The sequence below is a fragment of the Nasonia vitripennis genome, chromosome 5 (genome assembly GCF_009193385.2).
Source record: "Nasonia vitripennis strain AsymCx chromosome 5, Nvit_psr_1.1, whole genome shotgun sequence".
Classification (NCBI taxonomy): domain Eukaryota; kingdom Metazoa; phylum Arthropoda; class Insecta; order Hymenoptera; family Pteromalidae; genus Nasonia; species Nasonia vitripennis.
This window is the reverse complement of record NC_045761.1, coordinates 19,019,522-19,032,599: the sequence shown is the minus strand read 5'-3', so window position 1 is coordinate 19,032,599 and position 13,078 is coordinate 19,019,522. Positions and strand designations below refer to the sequence as shown.

Genomic DNA, 13,078 nt, shown 5'->3' with positions numbered 1-13,078 from the left:
CGGGCGCTAAGTCACGTTAATGGCATGCAAAAACCAGGTTAAGCTCGAGAATGCGAATGGAATTCCGCCGAAATCCACTTTTATGCATTATTTCGAGCCTCGCTCCCCCTCGATTCGACGCGTTCAGTTCGACGATGCTATTATACCTCTGGATGCTGATGCTCGGTGCTTTACAGAGATTTACAGGCGCTGCTCGATGTTTCAGAGAGTGAGATTGTTACCGTGTTTCTTTTATGAGATTCGGCCGAAGCTCTGTTATTACTTTTACGCGTACGGGTAACTGATGAATGACGTAAAAGCCGAAATAAGTTAATGAACAGAGCTATATGTGTGTTCGGTAGTGCTTTTTTGTTGCTTTCCCGAATCCATGAATCCTGTTTATTTGATTACGGTTGTTTGCAGACCTTAAAATATTTTTCGTTGAACTTTTTTCCCTAACCTGATACATGATCTCGCTGCACGTTTTCAGCCGCTTCCCTCTTTCGGCTTAATGCGCTTATGCGACACATTTTCTTGGCACAATCCGTTTGGAAATTCAATTATCCGTAATTAATAAAAATCGATTAGAGGGTGCCGGCGTAGGTTGTTCGGTATGGAAAATTCATCTATCGACCTTCTTCGCAATTAAGCGTGTAACTCAATGATCGTTAATAACGAAAAGTAGTTTCACAATTATATTTTTTCCAATAAGAGATTTTTCGTTTAGCGCTTCGGCTTAACAAAAAATGCCTGACGGAGGAGGGTGAAGGGGAGAATAAGAACTGAGGGGGTATAGAGGATTCTGTGCGCCAAGTGAATTTTCCGATCCCGGTCGTATTGCTAAGGTTTTAAATTATGAATTGTAATGAGCAATAAAGTAGCCAAATGAAATTTAGATACTCTAATTGCGCGTATTGTATTCCTAAATTAGCACTAGGTTTTACCGAAGTAATTATGTGAGAAAGTCGCTACAGAAAATATACCGATTTTGTTAACAAGGTAGTGTTCCTACAGACATGGAATGTCTAAGAGGCAAAAACAAAAATTTAATGTTGCTACACTGTAGTATTGAAGCGTTTTATGTACTGGAACATATACTATTTTTTCGTAATTCACACGTCTGACAGAGCAAAAACAGTTTTCCATAGAGATGTGTAACATTTGATATTTTGGTTTTTTAAATCCGCCTATTTTTTTTAATTAATTTTAATTGAATGCATATTGAATGCCGTTTTATACGGAAATCAAAAGTTATACATAATTTATTCGGTTATATTGTAAAAATAATTGCTTGATGGAATAATATAAACTTGTAAAATAATCAGTATTCGAAAATTAATTGCAATAAGAATTTTTATAAGTATGATAAATTTCAAGATTTTACAATTGTTTCGCTTGTTAAATAATTATTTCAATTAAACGGTTAAAAGCATTTACGTCCGGCCGTTTTAATATTAAAATCAGATATTATTAGCATTGAAAAAATAATGCATTTATATAATAAATTCAATATAACATTGCATTACATTACATTATACAAGCAGCATTTATGTCAAAGCGACATGGTAATTGTATACGGTTTTACGGATTTTAGTAAAATTGGCGATGCAGAATTTGAAAAATTCGACAAATTCAAAATCTTCATGTGGATAGAAACATTTGTAGATCGATGGTTCAATTACCCGTAAACTGTAGCGACATTTAAAATAGCAGAACAGCTAACGAATTTTATCTGAATCGCCATCATTTTGGGATCGTTTGCTGCACGACTTTTAACGATGCCTATTTCCAGTTGATATTTATTTTGAATGAAGCAAACGTTTCAAAATTATCTTTTAAGCCGGATTTACGTACTTATGTTTCGTTAACGAGAAAGATTTAATGTTCCAAAATATGAAATACACGTACATGCAACGAATATTCTAACGAATTCGTTAAAAATCATAATTCATTTGTTCTCAAATCTTGTGATTACAGGAATGGAAGCAATAATGTCGGAATTTTTCAACGACACGACGACGGCGTTCTACATAATGCTGATTGTTTTTATCGCCGATCAGTACGACGCCGTTTGCTGTCACACGCCGATCACCAAAAGGCACTGGCTAAGGTAAGTGCAATGTATACGATGATTCAGGTATAATCGCTTGCATTATCATTGCGCTATTAAATTCTGGCCGTGGAAATAATTAAAAATGCACACATTCCTGGCTATGAAAGTGCAAAGGTAAATGAAGAGGGAGTCGCGGCCAGAAGAAGAGGAGGAAGCGAGAGAAGGGAGAAAGAGATCAGTGAAAAGGGAAGAAACGGAGGAATGGCGCTGGTGGAGCATTTAATTAAGAAGGATTAAGCGGCATTAAACACTAAATCCCAAGTCTCGAGGCGAACAAGCCGCTCTTTCTTCTTTATTTCAGCTCTCTCTCTCTCTCTCTCTCTCTCTCTCTCTCTCTCTCTCTCTCTCTCTCTCTCTCTCTGCGACGGGCTAAAACTAAAACGATCAATGTCTGTCCCAGAGTTCGCTTCTGTTAGCGCCGCCGTTGCTCTTTGAAATTTTACATTTTTCATCCCTCTTTACTCTCCAGCGATTTTCCCCTTTGCGTCTAGGTCTCTTTGATTTTTCCTTTTTTGGACGCTCTCAGCTCTCCGTGTTTGCAATTAACTTTGAAAATGTCTGTTGTTTTGTAACGTGATATTCTTGCTTACCGCAATCCTATCTTCCGCGATATCTCCTCGAGTATTTCGCTAATTCGATATTCGAAGTACGCCCGGTATTTTGAAAAATATCGAGGGCTCGACTTCTACAACGCTTTAAGAAATGCCCATGTGCGAGAGAGGGAGCTATTCGAAAATCGCAATTTAGCGAAGTAGTGTTCATTCATTCGTGTATATTTCAATCTGAAAGATCGCTGTATGAGGTTCAATAACTGCTTCGCTTATTCGCATAGCGAGCCTTTCAATCCGGATAAAAGATATTCGCTGCTTTTAAGAAGAGAATAAAGAATGTCGCTCTTTACTCTTCATTGATTTCATTTACAGTATCTCGTCGAACGGAGTGTAGGCTTTAATATCGTAGCAATTTAACCATACGCGCATGAAGAAAATTGGATATATGCGACATTGTCATGCCAGCGTAATATACAGACTGATCGTCGAAGTGTAAAAAGTATCAAAAGTCTGTTGTATATTCATTCCATCCAAACGACCGATCGTATACCCGACCAAATCAATCACCCAATACATCCTCTCGCGTCATAAATACTCCCCCAAATTCGTAATCTCAGACGATTTCACGATCGTCAACTACCGCCAGGGATCAGAGTATACAGCGGCCGTTATGCAGCTCCTCCGGCAGATCCATCGTCTCGACACTCTCGCGCAGCTCATTTCTCTCGAATCCCCCAAAACCGGGGAATCCCCGCACTCAGCTTTCCCAATCACCTCTGGCCCATAAGACAGCGCAAGGAGCCGCTACGAGAAGTCACGCGATCGTTCGGCTGATATCTCTCGCGTACTCTATGCACTGTATATATCCAGTGCGTCGAATCGCGTCCGGCATTTCGACAGAGGGACTCGAGGCTTCTAATTAAAAGCAGATGACCCGTGCTAATGACGAGCGGCAGGAGCCCTCGATCCATTCGAGCTCTCTCTCTCTCTCTCTCTCTCTCGCTGCCGATTTGATTCGCGCGCAAGGCCATTCGCTAAACGATCGGCTTTGCGGAGCGACGAGAGCTGTGGGAAAGAGCGATGCGCTTTCCCTTTCTCTCTCTTGGTTCTGCTTACTGCCTAATTGTAGCCCGATGCTTGTAATTCTACTGCCGCGCGGCTTGCAATGTGTCGCTTCGCTGCGGGATAATCTCTCTTTCGCGTCGGAGCGCCGGACCGGTATACACTGGCGTGTGTCGAACTCGAGCTAATACATCGTCCGTAAAACCGAGCTATTACTTTGATAGCTCGCTCGAGCCGATGCTGCGATGCGAGGAGGAGATTCGCGTGATACGTTTTAAAAATTTACCTCCCCTGTTTCCTATACAAGATCGGATGTACGCAGCTGTGTACAAAGAAAAAGGAACCGATCGAAGAAAAAAAAACTGCAGTCGTCATCCGGAGAAAGAGAGGACACTTGTAAAGTACCGCATTGCGATGCGGTACGGTGTATAAATACGGCTTACGGCGCATACACTGCAGTATATCCTCTAAATCCAGAAAGAGAGCTAGAGAGACAATATCCGCAGCGTCGAGTCTATTTTCAGATCTTTTTCAAGAAATACGTCAAGCTCGAATCCACGCGCTCTTCGTTTGCTATCAATTTGCCTGATTGGACCATACACGACGGGTCTATACACACACGCATACACGAGCGAAGCGAAAGCTGTTTCTGTCTCCGCGCGCCATCGAATTCATGAATCGGGTTATTGTATTTGCCGGTAATCCGCGTTTCGTTGTTACGATCGCTGTTGTTATTTCCTTTTTATCCGCTGGCGCGTATGGCTGTGTGCGTAGGTGTACGCGCGCGCGCGCGTGTGTATGTGTGTGTGTGTGGAGAAGAGGCAGAACGAAGCGCGCGTTCCGAAGCTATCGATCGGGACTGTTGCGCCTCTAATGCAGCGCCCCTCTCTTTCACTCGAGAAAAATGTACTCGAGGCTCTTCCGAGTCAGAGGGTGATCGAGGGCTAATAATTTATTTATCTTTGCTCTCGTGCGGCTGGCTTTTATTCTGTCTTTTTACATAGTGTACTTTCGGTTGTGCTGGTTATTATTATTATGGCGTGTGATGTCTATAGAGTTGTTAAATTCTAAAGTTTACGCTAAAGTATAAACGAGCTGGTTTTAAACTCCTGCGAATAAGCGGAACTCGTGCAATCTTCTGTAATTGCGCCGGCAAAGAATATTCAAACAGCGAAATTGCAAAAAGCACCCAACGCCCGTTTACCGTACAACGACGTTAATCAAACACCGTTTCTTTGATAAGGACTAGGAATGAAGGCGCGCTTCCCGCGCTCTTGATTCTATCTCTGTCTAATAACACTGGTAGAAAATCTATTATAAGTGTTGGGTGGCACACTAACGTCTGCTAATATTTTATAAGCATGTAACATGTTACTAAATCCCTCAAAACTATTTTTTAATATATATTAATAATGCTCAATGTCGTCATCATTGGTTTGAACAGTGAATTTGAAGAAAAGTTCAGTATAAGAGTCAGTGGGTTTGTCTATCATTACAATGCCATTTATTTGCATTATAAAAAAGCTATACAACTGAAATTTTACACAGATACTTATTATGCTACCTAGAAAACATGTAACCTACATGATTATGATTTAACTGTTTTCATTCATATTTTTACATGGAGGCTCATATGAATTTTTTAATTTAGCGTATCTAATTTTTCATGTAGACAGTTACATAGAAACTACCATCTCTAGCACATTGTATTTCTGGTTTCCAGTGTATTTTTACATGAAGAAAGTGATAAGTATTTTAGCTTTTTTGTCAAGGCATTAATTAGAATTTTGACGTTTAGTCAAGTCCAGTGTCGGAGTCGAAATCAGAAGTTTTTCAGTTAAGGTCAATTCAACTTTAAATATCTTTTCACAATCACAAAAGAAATCTATATGCAAAATATGAGCTTTCTAGACCTGTTAGTTTTCGAATGAGAAAAAATGCAAAAATGGAGAAACAGGTATCGGTTTCAAAATCTCTCACAACTGTTAAAAGTCAAAATTCTAATTACCTAAAACCTTGACAAAAAAGCCAAAACATTTATCACTTCCTCCATGTAAAAACATGCTAGAAACCAGAAATACAATGTGCTAGAGATAGTAGTCTACGTAACTGGCTATAAGTAAAATTTGACCTGCTCAATTAAATATTCGCATGAGCCTGAATGTGAAAATATGAACGAAAACATTTAAATCAGAATCATCTAGGTTACATATTTCTAGGTAACATGTCTAGTAGCCTTTTTACAATTCAAAGAGCATTGTATAATGATAGACTTAAACTTACTGACTCGGATACTGAACTTTTCTTTAAATTCACCTCTCAAACCTCACCGAGGGCGACTTTGGGCACAGAGACACAGTATATCTTCAAACTCTTTATTCTTTTAATTCAACTTCTCACTGACATTAAAAAAAAACTAAATAATATTTACACACTTTATTACTACTTCAAATAGGGTTAGGGTGCAACTTTTCAATACACATGTTGTAATACTACACACTCTTGGTAATGATTAATTTTTACTAAAATTTTTTGCTAATTATATTATATACAGGGTGACCCAATTTAAACGGGCACCGCTCATAACTCGTCAGGGACAGCCACAATCGAAAAAATGGTAGTGACCAAAGTTGTAGGATATCGAAGGGGTAACCCGATGGTGACCTTGGATTTGACCTTGAACGCGTTTTTCAAGGTCATTTGAAGGTCAACTTCGGATTTTTAAATAGGAACCCCATTCTTTTATTGCGGGAATGGAAAGAGCGGTAAATTTTACGTTCAGAATGGTATGTTCGGTTGCGGCACTGAAGGTCATCGCAAGGTCATGCAGCCAGAATGAAACCCCGCCTACGTAATTCCTCTAGCAACGCCAAATTAAAAAAAAGTGGTAGAGACCAAAGTTGTTGTATAGGGGGGGGGGGGGGGGGGAGAATTGTGACCTCGAATTTGAGCCAGTCCTACAAGGTCATTTCAAGGTCAAATTAATTTTTTTCAAACTTTACTTTTACTTTGTATCCGAGATGAAATCCCTTCTTAGATGTTCTCTGTCCAGCGGCCAAGACGCAAATGAGCCCTCGCTAGCGTCCAAACATAAGTCTCGCTATTCCCCGAATGATCCCTTCCGACGGTTAACTTGCGAATGACTCCTCTAGGTGGTCGCCACCTACCTACCCGAACTCCTGATGTGCGAAAAATAAAAATGGCTCCCGAAATAAGCCTTTTAAAATAAGTCCCGCGCTCAGTCTTGCCACCGCGACTCCGTCGAACCTTCCCCTACGACGCTTAACTCACGAATGATTTTCAAGCAGGCGCCCCTGTCCCGCGCCGTACCTGCCGCCCGAACTTTCGATTTGCAAAAATAAAAATAGCCTCCGAAAATTGTCGAAAGAGTCTCACACTCGGCCTTCCGCCAAAAATATTATTTTTTTAATTTGGCGTTGCTAGAGGAATTACGTAGGCGGGGTTTCATTCTGGCTGCAGGACATTGAGATGACCGAACATACCATTCTGAACGTAAAATTTACCGCTCTTTCCATTCCCGCAATAAAAGAATGGGGTTCCTATTTAAAAATCCAAAGTTGACCTTCAAATGACCTTGAAAAACGCGTTCAAGGTCAAATCCAAGGTCACCATCGGGTTGTACCCTCGATATCCTACAACTTTAATCTCTACCAATTTTTTTAATTTGGCGTTGCTAGAGGAATTACGTAGGCGGGGTTTCATTCTGGCTGCATGACCTTGCGATGACCTTCAGTGCCGCAACCGAACATACCATTCTGAACGTAAAATTTACCGCTCTTTCCATTCCCGCAATAAAAGAATGGGGTTCCTATTTAAAAATCCGAAGTTGACCTTCAAATGACCTTGAAAAACGCGTTCAAGGTCAAATCCAAGGTCACCATCGGGTTACCCCTTCGATATCCTACAACTTTGGTCTCTACCATTTTTTCGATTGTGGCTGTCCCTGACGAGTTATGAGCGGTGCCCGTTTAAATTGGGTCACCCTGTATATTTTATCTGTTATCAAGGTTTCCACATTTCATTGTAAACACCTTAAACATTTCTACCAGGGTTATGAGTTATGACTGTTTTGAGGGTTATGAATTTAAAGCGCGGTTCTGATCTCATTGCCTAGGCAAACAACCAGCAACCAATCAGAATCACGTATTAAATGCTTCACAACAAATGCCATCATTTTTTAAAGAGAGGATACTTCATGCAAAATAACTAAAAATTCCTCTATACACGTATTCGTCGTGCAGGAGTTGTACACCTATATACAACTCCTGCAGCGAGGCACCGCAGCGCACAACAATAAGCGAAAGCCTTTCAGCGCATTTTAAAGATCCGCGGCTCGGCTTAACCAAGAGAAATGGACTATCCCCGCTCTTCGCGGTGCAGCGCGCGGCAAAAATAAAGGACGAAATGAGAGAGAGAGAGAGAGAGAGAGAGAGAGAGAGAGAGAGAGAGAGAGAGAGAGAGAGAGAGAGTAGTAGGTACCTGGGTGGGGCTCTCTCGCGCTCGCGCGAGGTTATGATGGATGTGTGTGGCTGGGCCGACGTATAGTCTCGCGTTACCCGCTACTGCTGCTGCTGCTGCCGCGAATTGTGCCAACGGCCGAACCTAAGGAGCAAAACACTTTTATACAAGGGCAAACACTGTGTGTGTATACGTATATATACAGAGCTCGGAGGGAGTTCCTCGGCAAACAAATAATTATCAAAAGCACGTTCCCGCGATCAATTTCGCTGCGCCCGAGCGCGCCAGCTCTCTCTCTTTCTCTGATGCTGAGATATCGCTCTCGAGCTTTTTTCTTGGATTATGTGCGTTTGTCGCGCCCTGGCTCTGGATTCTTTTGGAGATAAGGATGAATAATCGCCGTGTCTTGTCCCCGCTTCTGCTTCTCCTTCTTTTTTTTAATTGATATTTTTTACTCTATTGTGCGAAAGCGTAGAATTGCATTCGATCGACTGAGGTGAAACCAGGTCACATTACCGACGCAAACAACACAATAGGAGAGATTCGATGGCTGTTTATAAAATTTTTAACTCGTTCAGTAGAGCTAGAGTGTTTACCTCCACACAGCATCAGGCAATTCATCAAAGCAGCGGCAAACACACTCAACTCTCTCGAGTGCGATACAAAAACACAACGATCAACGCGGCTATATATTCCGCAACGAGGATATGACAAACTTGCACAAAATCGAGAGAATTTCCAATCGCGCATGCGGGATAATTCGGAAATTTGTCATATCCCAGCTGCTGCGTTCCAAGTATAATTTTCAATAATACGAGGGCTTTCATACGTACACTCACCGCGGCGGCGGCGATTCAAAAGAATTTAATTACGCGCATTACGTAATCGACGCGTGCGCGCGCGTATGTGTGTATACACAAGAAGCGATAAACGAGAGCGGAAAAATCGAATCGATACAAACGTGGCGGATAGAGCAACGAAATTACCGCAAACAAGGGCTCGAGCCCGCGCGAATCTTCTTTCCGCCCTCTAAAGCCACGTACACTACGCTGTATAGGTGAAGCGAAGCGCGTCGTTCTGTACGTGTGCCTCCCCTCAATGTGTGTGTCCTTGCGAGACGTCGTGGGGCTGACACACGAGAGAGTCTCTTATACGCTGAGAGAGAGAGAGAGAGAGAGAGAGAGAGAGAGAGAGAGAGCTCACAATCAACTGGGCTTGTCCGCAAATAACACCCCCCGCGGAACATGATTATGATTGAATAAGGCCTGTAATTGAGGTTATTAAGCAATTATATAAATAACCCGCACACGCGAGCTCTGTTATTTTAGAGTGGAGAGAGCGAATGGGAGATGCGAGGCTCTATGGTTGGGTATTATATCATTGTCAAAGAAGAGGCACAATTTTCGGCAGCGATGTGTACTCTTCAATTTTCCTCGCTGCTTTCTCGGATAGTGAACGATATAATAACATATAAAATGACATAAGTACAAATTTAAAAATGCAAAATGTAAATAATCTCTTCACGCAATACCCTTCGTTCCAATCCCGCGCACTCATTACCATCCGCAGACTTCATCTCAGGCTTGTATACACAAACGAGATGCAATTTTTTTGCCTTACCCTCACGCATCGGCGCTCGCTATTCCGTTTGATTATCGTCGCCCGAGACTCTCTTTCACCTGTCTTGGCGCAAGCAGCTCTCTCTCTCTCTCTCTCTCTCTCTCTCTCTCTCTCTCTCTCTCTCTCTCTCTCTCTCTCTCTCTCCGTCTCGTCCACAGCCTCGCTTCTCCTTCTATAGATGTATATATGTATACGACGGCGTTACTCGATGCCGTCGCTGCTATATATTGACGGAGCTTTAATCAGGATCTCGTGTCTGGCTCGGATGGGCCGGACAGCGTCCGACAAGCTGGCGCCATCGGACTCGCTCTTACTTACTCTCTTTCTTTTGTAATCTGTATACACACAGCCACACGTACACGCAGACGTCTCAGTGAAATCGTGTTGCGGACGCGTCTATTATTTTAACGTACTTATATATAAATATATATATATATATATATATATATATATATATATATATATATATATATATTGTGTGTGTGTGTGTGTATGACGCCGACTCGACTGATTAAATGATGACGCTTGTTTAGTCGGTTCCACGTCGGGGGATTTCAGCGCGAGTCCAGAGCAATTCTGAGGAGGAAATCGAGTTGAAAAAAAGTCGAGTAGTTCGAGTCCGCGTGTGGCCGGGCGTTGTCGCTTCATTCCGTACATACTCCCCAAGTGAACACACACGGCGGATGAAATTTATTTTTGCGCATATGAATTAAGCGTTTGAGCGGGAATCCGTGCACATTTCGAAAATTCTATCGAGACTCGTTCGCGCAGCCCACACGCGTGTATAATATTACACACTTTCGGCGCAGTCGTAAAATTTGCGCGGACATAAAGCCGCGTGCGTGCATCGCGATTATGCAAATTTCCCGGCTATAAGCGGCTCTTTTGCATTTTTACGGAGTCATAAGGCGCGCGTCGTGTATAACCTCATTAACGGACCAACTGCAGGGCGCGTATCACACGTATACACACGTAAATGAAAATGCAGATATGCTCTTTTGAATAAGCTTCACGGTAATTTGCTTGCTCGTTGCGCCGCTGCCGAAAATCGTTAACGTATGTGACCAAGTGTATACGTATGGGTTTAACGTTCGGCGGAATCGTCATGACGAGTTTGTTGCGCGCATTTTTAAAAGCTTCGACACTGCACACACTTATACACCAAACAGTCGTTCGGCTCGCCCTCGAAAACTGCGCTGTCCAATTAGTCGTAAAGGCAATTTCGTCCTGTCGCGCAAGGCGAACTGCTCAGCTCGCTATACTCGCACTTGCACTTTATAACGAGCTGCCTGATTAATCGTAAACAGCGGAAATGAAAGTGGTCTCCGAAGAATAATTAACACGAGTAATTAATCGCTGCGAGTCCCGCGAAACCCGCGACGACGGCATACTAAAGAGCTGCCATCGCTCTGTATATGTGTGTGTGTGTGTGCTGAGCGACTGGGGACGACCTCGGCTTTTAGACTGTGTATAGCTCTCTGTTGTGGGATCGTCTGTTTGGCAGAGTTTTTTATTTTTTATTTTTCCGAGAAATTCGAGTATTTTTATTTACCATCGTTTCGATCGATTTGTTAACGTTCGAGGATATTAACGAATTTATTCGCATGTAAATAAATGAAAATTCAAATGTTTTCATACAAATTGATTTTTTTACAGCGGCAGTTGTGTAACATATTTTTCTTAACACATGCATGAAAAAGACCCGTTTCCATGCCTCTAAAGTGAATGGCAAGCTGCTCATTTCGAGCGTGCGGGAGGGAATCATTTCCTCCCGCTACTCATAAACACTCAAAAACACTCAAATATAATCAAATTTTTGAAAATGTTTGAAAGAGAGTGATTTACGACTCAAAATGCGCAACTTACCATTCACTCTATATGCATGAAAACGGGTCTTTACAGGCACTTGTCAAAAAAAGTACAGTGTGCAACAAGGGGGGGGGGGGGAGGGCAATTTCTAACGAGGGTGAAATTTGAGCACTCGTCTCCGTCTCGGGCGCTTTCGGCGCCCTCGTTAGAAATCGCCCTTCACCCCCCCTAGTTGCACAATATACTATTAAAAATTATCAACGAGTACATTCCTCGTTGAAAAACATTAAAATTCAAACGGTCCATAAGTGTTCGATTAACGTTAGCAATTCGGAGTAATCCGTTTGAACGTTATACGCGATTTATTTACGCTTTATTTTATACTGTATGTATATTTTACACTTCCGAGAAATCAAAACCATAAAATTCGCGACGAACGAGTAAATAAAGCGAAAACGTTCATGTCGTGTTTATACAAAAAGCATCGTTCACTCGAGTGCTGAAGTTGCAAACGATACATCGAAACTCGAATGTATTCAGCCCTATGCAGGCTGCAGTGACAGCTGGTGCAGAGCTTTTGCTTGTCATGATCGATGACGAGCTGATTGAGCAACGCATAATTCGAACCGATTATACTTCGAGCTGTAACATTTGTTTGAAAAGGCCGATCCGTCTTGCATCAGATTGCTACAAAACTATCACGAGTTTTTCAAACTTTGTATTTCAAGCTTTTCGAAGCCTTGTTACTCGAACGTGTGGTCTCCTACTCATACAGTACATAAATTACAAACTATATTTAAAAAAAAAGATGTTATATCGCGGTGATAAAAGAAACGAATGCTTAAAGCGCGCATTAAACCATTTTCTCTCTTTAACCAAGTTCTCCCGTCAAATGCGAACGAGCTCTCGCGCCATTTACGATTAAACGTACAACCCAGTCGAGATACCAGCAAAGGGTTGGTACTTACTTTACGGGGTGTCCAGAAATTATATCTCGTGTATAAAAGCCTCGCGCAATGACCTACAAGTCTATCTCCGTCTCTACTGATCAACAGCCCTTCTACTTTTTTTTAAACATTTCGCCAATCGCTCTCAACGAACAATCGGCCCCGTGTACCCCATTCGTCTGCGGGAAGAACGACAACAAGCCTTATACCTTCGCCCGAGGACACCCCGTATAATACAGCGCGACGATTCGCGTGTGAGCGAGCGCCGGGCTGTAAAGGAAATGAAAATTAATACAGCGCAGTCCCTCGGCTGCTTTATTGCCGAGTCGTAACGGCCCTTGTCAACATCTCGTTACATTGGCCCGTATGGGGTTCCCTCTGTACCCCTCCGCTTCGGCTTGGCTGCTGCATTTAAGGGCTTGAGACGACGACGACGACGGCGGCGGCGACGAGTGAGAGGGATGCGAGCTTGTGCGCGGTCGAGGACAAAGCTTTAGAGTCAATTTCCCGCGTTATTG

General features: G+C 42.4%; 1 protein-coding gene across 9 annotated transcripts in view; it reads left to right on the top strand.

Annotated features, from left to right (window-relative positions):
• LOC100122484 (membralin) overlaps positions 1-13,078 on the top strand; it is a 51,444-nt gene that overhangs the window by 18,720 nt on the left and 19,646 nt on the right. For all 9 annotated transcript variants that reach the window (XM_032600621.1, XM_032600622.1, XM_031932783.2 and 6 more), the window contains exon 10: positions 1,957-2,089. In XM_032600621.1, coding sequence (XP_032456512.1) covers positions 1,957-2,089 — 133 coding nt within the window. The remainder of the gene's footprint in view (positions 1-1,956; positions 2,090-13,078) is intronic.